The sequence below is a fragment of the Molothrus aeneus genome, chromosome 4 (genome assembly GCF_037042795.1).
Source record: "Molothrus aeneus isolate 106 chromosome 4, BPBGC_Maene_1.0, whole genome shotgun sequence".
NCBI lineage: Eukaryota > Metazoa > Chordata > Aves > Passeriformes > Icteridae > Molothrus > Molothrus aeneus.
The window spans coordinates 16,559,018-16,572,998 of record NC_089649.1 but is presented as its reverse complement, the minus strand read 5'-3'; the positions used below and the strand labels follow the sequence as shown (position 1 = coordinate 16,572,998).

The window sequence follows — 13,981 nt, the reverse complement described above, 5'->3', positions numbered from 1 at the left end:
CTGTGCAGGGCCAGGAATTGGGCTTGGATGATCCTTGTGCGTCTCTTCCATCTCAGGATACTCTGATTCTGTGATTCTGAGTTACTTTAACATTACTTTCAAACAATGAAATCATTCAAGTCTGATGAGAGAAGTTTAAATAGACAAATACAAATTTAAGTGAAGTTATGATTGGAGTGAGAGATAAGCAACTGAGCAAACTAATAATATAAATAACTATTCCTATAATAGACATGTTTGTAATGTGGAATAGCAGGAACTTTATTAGAACTTCATCAAATTTTAGCAGGAACTTTAATGAAACAGTGCACATATTAAAAGAAGAGGAAAGCCAAAATTTTTCTTTACATTATCACAGATTGATGTGTTCATGCATACAAGCATGAAAGCAGAAATGAAGCTTTTTTGTCAGCTGCTGGCTGACATAATTCTTTCAAATATGTGACAATTGGCAAAATTGTTATTCAGTCTGGTGGTGGTTAATAACTTGGTTAACGGTCACCATTTGGCATAAATTATCTTAGTCTTTGTAGTCTGTTACTGTTGCTTTTTGGTTGACAGCTTTTCTGATTCCCTGCTCTGTGAGGTTGGTTTGACTTCAGTAGCTCTGTGAGCCTCAGCTTCTGGTTGGAAGGGATTTCATGGTAGTTGCATAGAAGACTGCTGGGCATAGTTTAAAAGAATCTGTCAGTAAGCTTTCTGAAGCTAAAGTATTTTTGTTTTCCTTTAAAGAATTTAAAGGTTTTTAGCAGCGTAAGTTTCAGAGTTTTGCACACTTTATCTTGGCCAAGTTGAACTTTTTGGAACTCTGCTATGATGTGTTTCAACAGTTCAGTCAGTAACCACTGACTCCTTGTTTTTTGGTAATTTTATGCGGTCCTTGAAACTTTCTTTTGTCATAAGAACCAGATTATTGTGAATGAAATGCTTTTGCTTTTGTAGACCCCCATCCATTCGCCCCAACAAGTTTTTCCAGAGGTCAGCAGAGAAGTTTCTGGTCCATCAAGTAGAGAACAAGGTGACAGCTCAGATGAAAATGAAACTACTGATCTGAGCAAGAAAAGGCTAAAATCTCCCTCCAGAAGAGACAGCTACAGTGACAGCAGCAGAAGTGGTGATGAGGAGGTGATGGAGTCAGCAGCCCAGGTGGGCCTGGGCTGGAGTTCAGCACTGTACCAGGGCTCAGGGCAAGCTGAGGCACGGGCACAGGCTCAGTACGAGGCACACCCTGGCCAGAGGGACGCTGTCCGCACCATCCTCTATCCTGATCAGGAGGCTCCCGGCAAGGCAGAGCTGGAGGACAGGTATGCTGCTGATAATGATCCTCATCATCCTGCAGAAATGTTTATAAAAGTAGTTAACTGGACCTATTCATAGAAATGCTTCTCCTGGTTTGCTTTTTAGATTTACATAAAGTCAATCTTGGTTCATGTATTAATTTATGAATGACAGCCACATTGTACTTACTCCTGTTTTCTTTTTTTTTCTGCTTTATCTGTAGTGATCTGCCTTTGGATTTGCCAGTGATCCCCACCTGTAGAACTGTACCTGATGTTACCACATCCATGTTAATAAATGACTGTTATGCTACTCCTGTCTCTGAGCTGACTTCACACCTGGGAGAAATAGATTCATTACTCACCCAACTGGAAAAAAATGCTGAAGAATATGAGCCAGTAATACACTATTTCTGTCTTTCAGGAGCATGAATGTCTTGCTGTGGTTGTTTTAGCCATGATTTTGAGAGTGGATAGAAATTAGGCACTTTAATTTACAAATGGGACAGCTGTAGGTTATACTTGCACTACTCTGTGTGTGTGCCTAATAAATGGCACATACATTGCCATTTGTAATCAGTGGCAGCTGCTCATACCAGTGTCTGCAGGTATTTTCCATGTGGACTCTTGAAGAGTTGATACATTTCCCTCTGTGGATGTGGAGGCATCCATGTGTACATATTGGATGTTTGTATGTTCATTTCATGGGTCATTTCATCCTGGAAACCTTGGCATTAAATATTTACCTACCTCTCAACCTTGTGCTTAGAGGAAGCTTAAATGGCAGATACCTTGCTTCTGCTCTTTCAGTTTTAGGTGGTTGTTCAGAGGTCAGAGGATAAATTGAGGCATCAAGGGCATCAGGAAACCCTGTTCTTTGCTGCATTTATAAATATGAATCCCAAAGACTTTCTGCTGTGCTGCAAGATGGAGCCTATTTTTGAGGCTCTTCTGAGAAAGCTTTTGACACCACAGAAATGTCTTGTGTATCAAAGGGACTTCCATATCATCATGTAATCTGTTCAAATATTGAAAAAAATTGAAATCGAATCTTGATACATCCCAGTTGTGAGGGTCTTCCATGTTATAAGTAGCCAATACTCCATTTTGACAAGAAACTGTATTTTTCTTAGTCCCTACCTCAGAAGTTTTTCTCCATCCTTTCTGGTACTCTGTGTTTTTTTAATGCAAATGAGACAGATCCATATCTTTCAAATAAAAATTAATGCAAATTAAAGTGGGCAAAGCACGTGCATGTCTTCAGTTTCCAGAAAGCTCTATAGTTTTGTGTCCCACTGTAGCAAAATATGCTCACTTATTTTCTTCTGAATAATTATGGATGTGTTGAGATATTTAAAAATACAGAGCCTTTCTTATATATGGCAACTAGATTAGGGTAAAATAAGGTGTGAGTTTTGATGTGTGCCTTCAATATTTTGTTTAATTCATAGACTTTTGGCCCCATGTTATTTCCATGTAAAATATTATTTGGTTCTGTCTAGAACTCATTAGAGATACTTATTTGAAGCAACTAAGCTGAGCCTGATAAGAAATATGTCTTGTTCCAGGCTTGTGTCACACTTAAATCAGTAGGTAAATCAGTTGTCTTAAATTCAGTAAAATGTTCTTATTTCTTCTGATTGCATGTTTGTAAGGTGCTGTTTTGTCCCCCTAGGAAGTGGAGCTCCGAGTGACTCTGACAAAGTCAGACAAGGGCAGTCTGGGCTTTACAGTGACCAAAGGTAATGACAGTGTTGGCTGCTACGTGCATGACATTGTTCAGGATCCTGCCAAAAGCGATGGGAGACTGCGGCCTGGAGACCGACTCATAAAAGTGAGAGAATTCACCTTTTCATGTACAGGCCTTGCACAAAAAGGACAACTTTGAGTCAAAAAAAAAAGTTAACTGTGTTGTAGGCTAAGTCAAATGTCGTTAAAGGACAAAGATAGCACCTTCTGAGAGTCATGATTCAATAGCACTTGAGAACAGCGATGAATGCTTCCTCAATAATGCTGTCTTACTTGGCATCTAACAAGGACACCTGTGTTGGTTTGTTCCTTGCAGGTGAATGACATTGATGTCACCAACATGAGCCATACTGATGCTGTCAACTTTCTGCGAGCTGCCCCCAGGACTGTCAGATTAGTACTGGGGCGTGTTCTGGAGTTACCAAAGATGCCAGTGTTGCCTCATTTGCTGCCTGACATCACACTGATGTGCCATAAGGAGGAGCTAGGTGACACGGAATTAATATGCTTTTTGCCCTAAAGGAAAACCTTCCCCTTCTGTTACAAAGAAACCTTGATTTTTATTGTTTTCCCCTTCTTTCTCCGCAAAGGTTTGTCCTTATCAGGAGGCCATGACAGCCTTTATCAAGCTGTGTATATTAGTGACATTCTCCCCAAATCGGTTGCTGCCAGAGAGGAGAGTCTCCATGTACTAGATATTATCCATTACATTAATGGAGTAAGCACACAAGGAATGACTCTGAAAGAAGCCAAAAGAATGCTGGAAACATGCCTTCCAACAGTGGTGCTCAAAGCAACCAGGTGTGTTCTGGAAGCAGATGCTTTCCTGTACTTTTTGTTTTTCTTGCATGATTGTATGAGTATATCTAAGTGTGTCTGAGTAAAACCTGTTCCTGGTGTGACAAGAACCACCACATGTTACTGAGGACTGACTCTACAGAAAGGGTCTGTAAATTCACAGCTTTTGTGCTGCAGTGGAGCACAAGGGTATGTGGTACTTGCTGTGCTTTGTGCTTCTTGGGAACACAAGGTTGTGTCCAGCTATGAGCTACAAGTGTTCAAATAGACCCCTTGCTATCCAGGAGGAATTAGTCAGAGACCTGCTGTGGCACTTGGACACTCACAGTGAGGATGGGATGAATCCCCATCCATCTGTGAGGATCCTCTGTGAGGATGGATGGGATTCATCCAAGGATATGCAAGGAGCTGGCAGGAGAGCTCACCAAGCCACTCTCTATCATTTGTCATCAGTCCTGGCTCACTGGGGAGGTCCCAGTTGACTGCAGTGTGACACCCATCTGCAAGAAGGCCTGGAAGGAGGATGCAGGGAGCTACAGGCCTGTCAGGCTGACCTCAGTGCTAGGGGAGGTTACAGAACAGATCACCTTGAGTGACCACACAGCACGTACAGAACAAGGGGATCAAGCCAGCAGGGGTTCAGGAAAGCCAGGTCCTGCCTGGCCCAGCTGATCTACTTTCATGATAAGCTCCTCATCTGGTGGATAAGGGAAAGGCTGTGGATGTGTCTGCTGGATTGGGTGAAGTCTTTGATGCTGTCTCCCACAGCATTCTCCTGGAGAAGCTGGCAGCCCATGCCTTGGAGAGATGCTTTTCACTGGGTTAAAACCTGGATGGAGTGAGAGAGTGATGGTGAATGGTGCTAGTAGGGTTTCTCCAAGGCTCAGTTTTGGGGCCAGTCCAGTTCCATTTCTTTACTGATGATTTGGAAGAGGGGATTGGATGTGTCCTCACTTAGTTTGCAAATGGCACGAAGTTGGTTGGGAATAATTAGCAGTTTTACAAGTAGTACTATTTATTTAAATATCAGATGATTGCAGTGATTTACTTATTTTTTTTTAATAAATACTCCTGTAAATATTTATTTTCACAGAGACGGTCATGCAGTGTTCCCAAAATCCAAAAGCCCTGAGAACTCAACTCCATGGCCAATGAAAGCTAATGGTAAGATTTGTGGGCTTACTTATAGCAAGTGAAATTCACCTGTTCATAAAAATAAAGGAACTGATATGGACCATACGATACTATCCTAGTCCAGCTTATTGTGTCTAGCTCCAACAGGAGTTTGCTTGATCTTTCCTCTAAAAGCTCCATGAAAAGAGATTCACCAATCGTGTTTTTATATATAATTTCTTGTGTAGTTTAGAAATTCTCTCTAATATAGAGCAGAAGAGTTCCTTTGAAGAAGGACCCAGGTGTCAGATAATATTTATAACAAAAAAAGTAGTCAATGACAGGTGTTTGTGGGGCTGTATCTTGTACATTTTGAGGAAAAGGGAATCAACACTGTTCTCAAAGGTGCACGTTTCCACTGTAATTTGTTAAACTATTTATCAACATTTCTCTTTGCTTTGAGTTGGTGACTTATATTAGCATTCATGCTTTCTGATCACATTAAATAGAACATTCAAAAAGCCATTATATGAAGTGTAGTCATTCAGACAGAAAAGTTTGGCAATGCACAGAAACCAGGCAGAAATGCTACTCATGTTGTAATGTAGTATTAAATAATACTTGCTTCTTTTATAAAAATAATCACTGGGGGCTAATTTAATTTCAGAGAAAAAGTTGTTGTTTTTCCCACATTTTTTTTAGGTTGTTCCTGTGGTGATCCCTGTGATAAAACAGAGACGTCAACTGATGCTTATGGGCCCAAGGTAAATGCTCCTCTCTTCCATCAACCAGACAAAAGTATCTACTTCAAACACTTATAAAACTAAATAAATGGATGAAACAATCTGTTGATCAAAGTATACAAACCCACTCTTATCAATTGACATGAATAAGCAGTGATCATAATAAATATGCAAGTTTTTTTAATTGATCTGCTCTTTCTTTTGGCACTGCTTTGTTGCAAGACAAACTGTCCTATGAGAAGGATGTAAGGCTATCATCCAGAATACTCCATTCAGCCCACAGTTTCTGCAGATGTTTTCATATTGTATTTGCTAGGTGGTTTTCTTTCTTTTTTCCCCCCTTAGTTTTTCCATAGAAATGCTGATGTTGTGGGACCAAAAGTACTGAAGCTTGGATACATTTTATAGGGATTAAATTAATGTTAACTACTACCACGTGTTCTCTTGTAGAAGCTGCTGCTTCATCAGCATGTGGGTTTTTTTTCTTAGTTGCTTTAATTTTTTTTATTTGCTCTTGTAATGTGAAACTTCTCACCCATCACCCAGATATCTCAGATGATATGAATAGAGGTTTTTATTTGTTGCTGAGGAGAGGTGAGAACTTTTTAGTGGTTGTTTGCTGCTTCAACAAGCTGCCAGGCTCTTTAAGAGTTAATTTGTAACAATTTGTTAATTGTTCTCTGCTTCCTCAGGTCAATGGCAATGGCATCCTGGGACCTTCTCAGGGAAATACAGAAAACAATATCCATCACACGAAAGCACTGAGGAACCTCTTAGGGGCAGAAGATGCACCTTCCCTTGGATTTACCAACCAGATGTCAGATTTTCCTAAACACACTGACAAATCAGGTAAGAGGGGATGAGATGGACACTGCATCATTCTGCATTTATTGTACCTGCACAAGAGAATCACAACATGGTTGAATATGCTGAAATAATTAAATGCTAGGCTGGCAGTTGCTTTTAGAAGATCATTTCCAAGTCTTGTGCCTTGCTTTGTGGGAGTTAGTTGATGTTGAAAGTGGATTTATAGAAATTGGATTTTGTGCTAGAGAGAAATAAAGGAAGGCCATGGTAACAGCTAGAAATAATGCCTTGTGTCTGCCCCTTTAAATTAGTTCTTGCAAACCATTCTGTACTGAGAAAACTTGTCATTTTGCACTATTTGTCTTCAGGAACAGAGGTTCCAGATGATGAGTATTATGATGAGGATGACCACAATGAAGTTGTCCAGTATCTGTTGGATGTTGTAGATGAGGAAGCCCAGAACCTCTTAAATCAGAATAATGCAACTTCAGAGGCTCAGAGTCTTCTACATCTCAAGAAGGCTGCAACAGAAAATCACCTGCCAGGTAATATGAGCCATTAGAAAAGAACATCCATGACAGCAAAACTCTGAAACAAGGTGCCAAGTAAGCAGTTGATTTGTCAACAGGGGGAGTTGATTGACTTTGATTTGATATCTGAACTGGAAGTTTTCCAAGCTGAACACAGACAAATAGTTGCTGATTACCACGAATTTGAGATGTGATGTAATAAGTGAGGTTCTGGTTTGAAAAATCTGAATTTTGCTTTAAGTAATCTGGAAAAATTATTCCCATTCTAGAGTTGTCTCTTGAGTGAAATTCCTATTGTTTGAGTACCTGGTCCTGCAGCTGCAGGCATGTTGGTGTGCTGAAGCATTTCAGTATTTCATTGACTTCAGATTGCACAACTTGGAAATGTGTTGAGATCTCTCAAAACCAAACAATTCACCAACCTGCTTTGTCTATTTTAGAAAGATTGGCTCTTTTTCAGTACCTCCTTCTGACTGTACACCTTTCTCTTGCTTCATTCCATCTCCTCAGCTTTACTTGTTATTAACTCAAATGCAGTGAGGAGTAGGGTTTGTAGTTCCTTTGTGGTGTCACACTCTGTATGCATGCTCCAAAAATTCAAGCAAGATGCTTGATGCTTCTGTAGAGATTCCTTCTAAAACCCAAGATACACTTTCCAAAATTGTAATTATTTCAGGTCATGACTACAAGGCCATTGGGTTATTGTCATTGGTCATTGCATTAGAAGTCAGGGATCACTGAAGTTCTGGCTGTGCCAGGATCTCAGCTGAAGAATATCATTGGAGCTCCAGTACTTCCAGTTTCCTGTAGGCTGTCCTTTGTGACTGAAGATGAATTGAATCCATAGGGTATGGCAGCAGAATTCTTCCACAGCAGACAGATACAAGTCAGATTTTATCTGGCGTGTCCTAATTACATTCTGTTATTGCAAAGAGTGCGTAAAATCCTGGTTTGGACCTACTGCTGGTCTGAATCCAACTGAATTGCAGAAGAGCCACTGGCAGGGGGAATGTGATAGCTCAGTATCTGCAGCCTGTCCATCAGTTATGCTGTGACACAGATATTCTGTGCAAACAACCTCACATAACATGGCAGCTGTTCCAGTTATAAAATAAAGAAACCTAAAGTCTGTTTATCCTATGCAGTAAGAAGTCTTTTCCAGCACTCTGGTAGCAAAGGGCCTCAAAATGTGTTTCTTGGTTATTCTGGCACCTGTATTCCCTGTCCAGTGCCAGGCAGGTGGAACAGGATCCACATCTGTGAGAGGCTGGCTCCTGGGCATTTTCTGGTGTGCTTATGCTGTATCCCCTGATTTTCTTGTTCAGCAGAGATGAATGGAAGGGTGACAGAAGATAAGTCTGAGGACACAGACTGTGATGGGTCATCTTTACCTGAAGATTTTTCAGAGGTAGGATGGCAAGAAGCTGGCAAGTGCTTTCAGTTTTTTCCTTATTGGCATAGAATTGGTGGATGTCCTTTAAATGAGAGCATTTAAATGGTAGTAGCTTTAAATGATGTGTAAACATTTATTTTTAAATAGCATATGATTATCATAAATTACCTACGTAAGAGAACAAAGCATAAAGTTATTTTACACTATCATATGAAGTCCCTCAGCTTTTTTTTCAAAAAGAGTGGTAATAAAACTACTTTGGTGATGCTACTTCAGCTTTTTAATCTAAAAGATTTCAGTGATTCCTGCTCAAAGAAGGGAAGTGGTCACAGTGAAAATGAGTGCCATGTAGACCTTCCTGTCCAAAATGTGGAAATATGGATTTAAAATTTGTACTCCTGCTGCTTTTTGCTAGGATAAGTTCATTAGCTTGAATAACTTCTATATGTGGTTTACTCTATGTTATTGTGTGTCCTGGTTTACATCAGTCACTGGAAGCCTGGGTTTTGTCTCTTGTTTCAAATCAGCAGAACTCTTGTCTCTCCAGCACATCCTGGCTCTTGCAGCTTTCTGTCCAGTTAGTAGAGCTGAAAATCAAATTAGGAATCTGGCTGTGTGTCAATGTGCTCTAGGGAGGGCCACGAGTAAAATTGTCCCAGTATGGCAGTGGAAAAGCAAGTTGGCCTAAAAAGTAGAAATTATTTTCTAGAGTTGTTCTTGAAAGAAGGATGGAAATGCCTTCCTCTGTGCTGCAGAGTCTTCATTGTCTGCTGAGGAAGGTGTGAATAGGAGTGTGTCATTTAGAGGTGTGTTCCATATCCACAGCAAAGGAACTGTGGCTTGACAGCTCTGAGGCAGAAGTTCTCACTATCAAGCTTAGCTCATAAAGGGTTTCTAAGTATTAGAAACAAAAAAAGCCAGCTGGGGAAACTTAGGTGACTCTACTGCTGCTGAGAGTCAGGAGTGATTTTAATATAGCTTTTTGGCCTTGTTACAGTAGAGTATCTTTCCAAGTGCTCAGTGTTCTCGTCCTCTGTTATTTTGGTTTAATGAGATGTCTAAAAGAGGAAAGTCCTCCATTATGTGCTGCTTTGAACTTAGTACCCTTCAGAAATAGTCCCAGTAATTGTTAATTGTTTAAAATTTGCAGCATGTGAATGTTGCAACTATGTCTTTTAATGTGTTTTGAAATGCATCTTCTTCTAGGCAACACATGTAAATGGTTGTGAAGACTATTGTGAAGTAAAAGCTGTGCCAGAAAGGTAAAATTTCTTTTCTAGTGTTGGTCGAAAGCAAACCTATGAAGTCTGGAAGTCTGAAGTGTAATATGTTGGAATGAGAGAAAAACAGCAACAAAAAAACCAAGAAACCATCCCCAAAACAAACCAAATAAAATATCTGTGCAATGTCTTGTTGAATTGTTCTCTTGGTCTGTTCCTTACTTTAAAAGTTGTAATTTTCCTGAATACTAGTCAGCTTTATGTGGTTTACTACACCCTACTTTTATCTGTTCCTTTCATATGTGGTTGTAGCAAGTAACTGAACTGTGTTCAGATGTCTCCAAATAACATAATTTGCATTGTGCTAACAACTGGGTACTTGGATGTGAAGAAAACATTCAGTCAATGCTGTCTTCAGTTCAAATCTATACAATGTTTGTTAGTGTTACATATTCTGGTTTTAGACCACTGCAACTCAAATGCAGAATTCCCCTGCTCCATCAGCTCCCATTTGGATGCCTGGGGCTTACTGTTGTACATGGCTTACTGTTTTTTCCATGGAGCACAAAGCATATGACTGACCAAGTTACTAGCTAGTTGTCCCTTTGAGCTGCTTTGAGCTTTAGATATTCCCAAGTTGTTTTTCTTGGTGGAATAATTTTAGTCCAAGTGAAATTTCAATGAAAATGTATATGGTTTTATGTTGTTAAGCTTGTGGGAGGTTTGAGTTTGAGACTTGGTGACATTATTACCTAAAGTACTTAATACATTCATTAGTATCTTCAACAAAGCTAGAAAAGTTGAAATTGATAATAGATGGTCGAGTGTAGTGAATTGTGTGAGTGGTACAAATCTGCTATTGGATGCTATTTAATTGCTTAGCCTTTGAAAAATTATTGCAGTGGTAGTTATTGCTAGATTTGTATATTCCTGGCTCTTTTTCCTCTGTTATATTTTTCAGATTCCCTTTGGAGATGTAAAAAAAAAAGGGGCGGGGGGGGACAAAAAAGTTAAATTTTTGAGATTACTGGTGTAGGGGTCCAGTCCAGAAATAATTGTAGCTATGAATTACTTTCTGGTGGAGTTTGTTTTTTGGGTTTTTTATTAACTAGGTTGCAAATGTGTTGGTTCTAGGTGTCATTTCTTACTTCCATACCTTGTCCTCTCATAGATCCCCTCCACAGCCTTCCTTGAGCCAGGCAGATGAGGAGGAGATCACGTGGGGAAGCGACGAGCTGCCGATTGAATCAGTCAGCCAGGAGCGTGTGAATAAAGGCAAGGACATTTTGCATAATCACTGGGAAACTTCAGGGTCACTTTATATAAACAGAAGTGAATTTTGAGATGTCCTGGATATGTTTTGAGGGTGTCATGGCAGGTATAAGGAGGATTCTAACAGCTCAGCAATGCACTGGGAAGGATCTCTACATTTTTGTGTGGTAAGTGTGTGAGAGTTAATAGGAACAAGTATTGGCAATGTTGTGTTTGTAGTTGTAGAAAGCTGGGACTAGCTGAGATACTTCCTTCCTCAGTATCTGTCTCACAAAAGCTGCAAGAATAAATATATGTTTGACTGTGATTAGATTGATACATCATGTGTTTCACATACCAGCTACCCCATGCTCAGATCAGGCACTACTTTTGTCTTGACTGTCATTCTTCCAGTGCTGCTTAATGTGGCAGAGTGGCATCTGTACAGTTTGATGTGCTTGGCAGAATTTAGTCTTCACTTTTTTTAAGCTAGCATTAGAAATGTTAGTTCCTGAAGTTCATATACAGCAGTTCTTTGCATTCATTTAAAGAAGAAAGGGTAATCCATGTGATACTTCAGACTAAGTCAGTATATTTAAGACACTTCTAATTGCAGTACCAGAGAGATACTTGATTTATGAATTTTGTTGTGCTTCAGAGAAGCACTGAAGGCCTGATGGGAGGCAAGCTGTATTGGAAAAAGAATGTCCTTCCAAGAGATAACTGTAAGATGTGCCGTATGCATGTCGAGTATTAGTGCTAAAAACAAGTCACAGGCTGTAATGTGGAGAGTTCTGAATTATCCCTGTGCATGTCCATCCATTTTTGTAGGTTATTGTGTGAAGAACTTAGGTTTAAAATGCACTTGAAGTTTGTTTCAATGTATTTATTGGAAGTTCAGGAAAATACTCCCCCTAGTTACTGGATTCATCAGAGCTGATTTTGTGTCTTACTGGTTTTGCTAGTTAATTTGATTTGCCTGCCAAACTAAGAGGAGAGCTGTGTTCTCTCTGTGTATGGGGGCATTCAGGAGAAAACAGGCAGTGCAGTGGTGAACAGCAACATGCAAATCCAACTGTGAGCTTCAGTTTATGTTTCCCTGGTTTTAGCTATTTATTTATATCTTCTGCTAGATTTCCCCCTAGTGACAAATGAAGAGATCTCTGCACTCCCTACTGTGAATGTGCTCCCTGGAGGCAAATATTCAGGAGCCAAATTGAAGTCAGTGATCAGGATGTTGCGTGGATTGCTGGAACAGGGAGTCCCTTCTAAAGAGATTGAAGTGAGTAACTATTTGTCCTCTAAAGTCCTTTTTCCCAGTATGAAACAAAAATAGAATGGCTGGATCATCACTGCCTTGAATTCCACAGCTCTTTAATTGGAAGCTCAAAAGAGATGAAAAGACTTGACACCAAAGACTTCTTTCCCTTCTCCCACAAGCTGCTGAGAGATGAGATCAATTTGAATTCAGTTCATAAGTGCTTTTTGCATCATTCTTGTTTCTGGTAAATTACCAAGTGAATATAATGTAAACAGGCATAGACAAAGGCTGTAAAGTCCAGCTGCTGAATGTGAAATCAGTTTTTTCAAAGTCTTAAGTCAGCCATGTTACATGATCTCTTTTTTGAGAGAATGAGATAAAATATTTACTGATAGTGTATAGGGTTTGATTTCGAGGGTTTTTTTGTTCATTTCATTTTCTTGGCTGTGTAAAAGATTCCTTCCTGTGATTGCATTATGTTGCTTATCCACCTTAGGATTTGATTTTTAATTATTCTCTTTGTTAATAACTTGATAACATAACCAATCTTGCTATTATTTCCAATCAGTGTTTCCTAATGCACATAATTGCATCTTTTCAGAACCTCCAGGAGTTAAAACCTCTGGATCAGTGTTTGATTGGACAAGCAAAGGAGAACAGGAGAAAGAACAGATATAAAAACATACTTCCTTGTAAGTCCTAACTCATTTGAAATTCACAGTTGACATTCTGTCACCGCCTGTATGGTCAGATGGATTGGATCAGAGGTGGGGTGGTTTGATTCCTAATCCTAGTAAGGATGAAAATAAAGCAAGCATTTATGAAGCAGTTTAAGATCAGTGAACAATATACTACAATGCTGTGTTAGGTGGGGATGGATGTTCACAGATTTTTCAGTTGTTTTAGCAGATCTCATGTCTTAAATGATGTATACATGTGGAACCAGATAAGGTTTTTTCAGTTTTACCCATGCAGAATTGGAAAAACAGATATGTGTACTATTGTCAGTAAATTTCCTGCCATAAAATTCTGCTTGTTAGCTGTTGAGAAGTAAGAACTGACAGAGGTTAGTTCTATGTCAGAAAAACTCAACCTCTGTTTTTCAGAATTGCTGCAGTTCAAATCACTTATCCCACCTGTCTGCTGATTTATATTTCTCCTGCAGACATCTTTTTCTTTATTAAAAGTACTTAATAGTGTCTTAAGTATTTAAGTGATTTATTTCTTCTAAAGCAAGCTGTGGAAGCATCAGTGGAGATAAGTGCTGTATGGGTGTGTAAGGCTCAGCACCTGTACTGTGTGAGGGTGAGATAATGTGCACAGCTAACATGAGGTCTCTCTGTTGTGTGGGGGTGACAGATGACACCACCAGAGTCCCTCTCGGAGTGGAAGGTGGATACATCAATGCCAGCTTCATTCGCATGCCCGTGGGGAACGAGGAGTTCGTTTACATTGCCTGCCAAGGACCTCTTCCTACTACTGTGGCAGATTTCTGGCAAATGGTTTGGGAGCAGAACTGTACTGTGATTGCCATGATGACTCAGGAGGTCGAGGGAGAAAAGATAAAGTGTCAGCGTTACTGGCCAGATGTGCTCAATAAAACCACCATGATCAATGACAGACTGCGCCTCGCTCTTGTGAGACTTCAGCAGCTGAAGGGCTTCATCATCAGGGTGCTGGAGCTCGAAGAGATTCAGGTGAGTGAATCTAATTCTGCATGCTTGGAGTTTTTTCTGAGTGTTGCCATATTATCCTTATACTTCTGCCTTTCCTGCTTTCACTTGCATTGTCTACATCAAGAGGCAACCAGGGCTTCTCCTCTTTGCCCAGAGATCATTA

The 13,981-nt window shown here is 39.9% G+C and overlaps 1 protein-coding gene across 1 annotated transcript in view; it reads left to right on the top strand.

Annotated features, from left to right (window-relative positions):
- The window catches only part of PTPN13 (protein tyrosine phosphatase non-receptor type 13), a 112,655-nt gene that overhangs the window by 95,379 nt on the left and 3,295 nt on the right, over positions 1 to 13,981 (top strand). Inside the window, exons 31-45 of the mRNA XM_066547996.1 lie at positions 943 to 1,304; positions 1,502 to 1,676; positions 2,953 to 3,111; positions 3,343 to 3,514; positions 3,617 to 3,827; positions 4,918 to 4,988; positions 5,640 to 5,701; positions 6,373 to 6,529; positions 6,856 to 7,032; positions 8,343 to 8,425; positions 9,617 to 9,672; positions 10,802 to 10,905; positions 12,015 to 12,163; positions 12,744 to 12,834; positions 13,502 to 13,839. Of these exons, the coding sequence (XP_066404093.1) occupies positions 943 to 1,304; positions 1,502 to 1,676; positions 2,953 to 3,111; positions 3,343 to 3,514; positions 3,617 to 3,827; positions 4,918 to 4,988; positions 5,640 to 5,701; positions 6,373 to 6,529; positions 6,856 to 7,032; positions 8,343 to 8,425; positions 9,617 to 9,672; positions 10,802 to 10,905; positions 12,015 to 12,163; positions 12,744 to 12,834; positions 13,502 to 13,839 (2,367 nt within the window). The remainder of the gene's footprint in view (positions 1 to 942; positions 1,305 to 1,501; positions 1,677 to 2,952; positions 3,112 to 3,342; positions 3,515 to 3,616; positions 3,828 to 4,917; positions 4,989 to 5,639; positions 5,702 to 6,372; positions 6,530 to 6,855; positions 7,033 to 8,342; positions 8,426 to 9,616; positions 9,673 to 10,801; positions 10,906 to 12,014; positions 12,164 to 12,743; positions 12,835 to 13,501; positions 13,840 to 13,981) is intronic.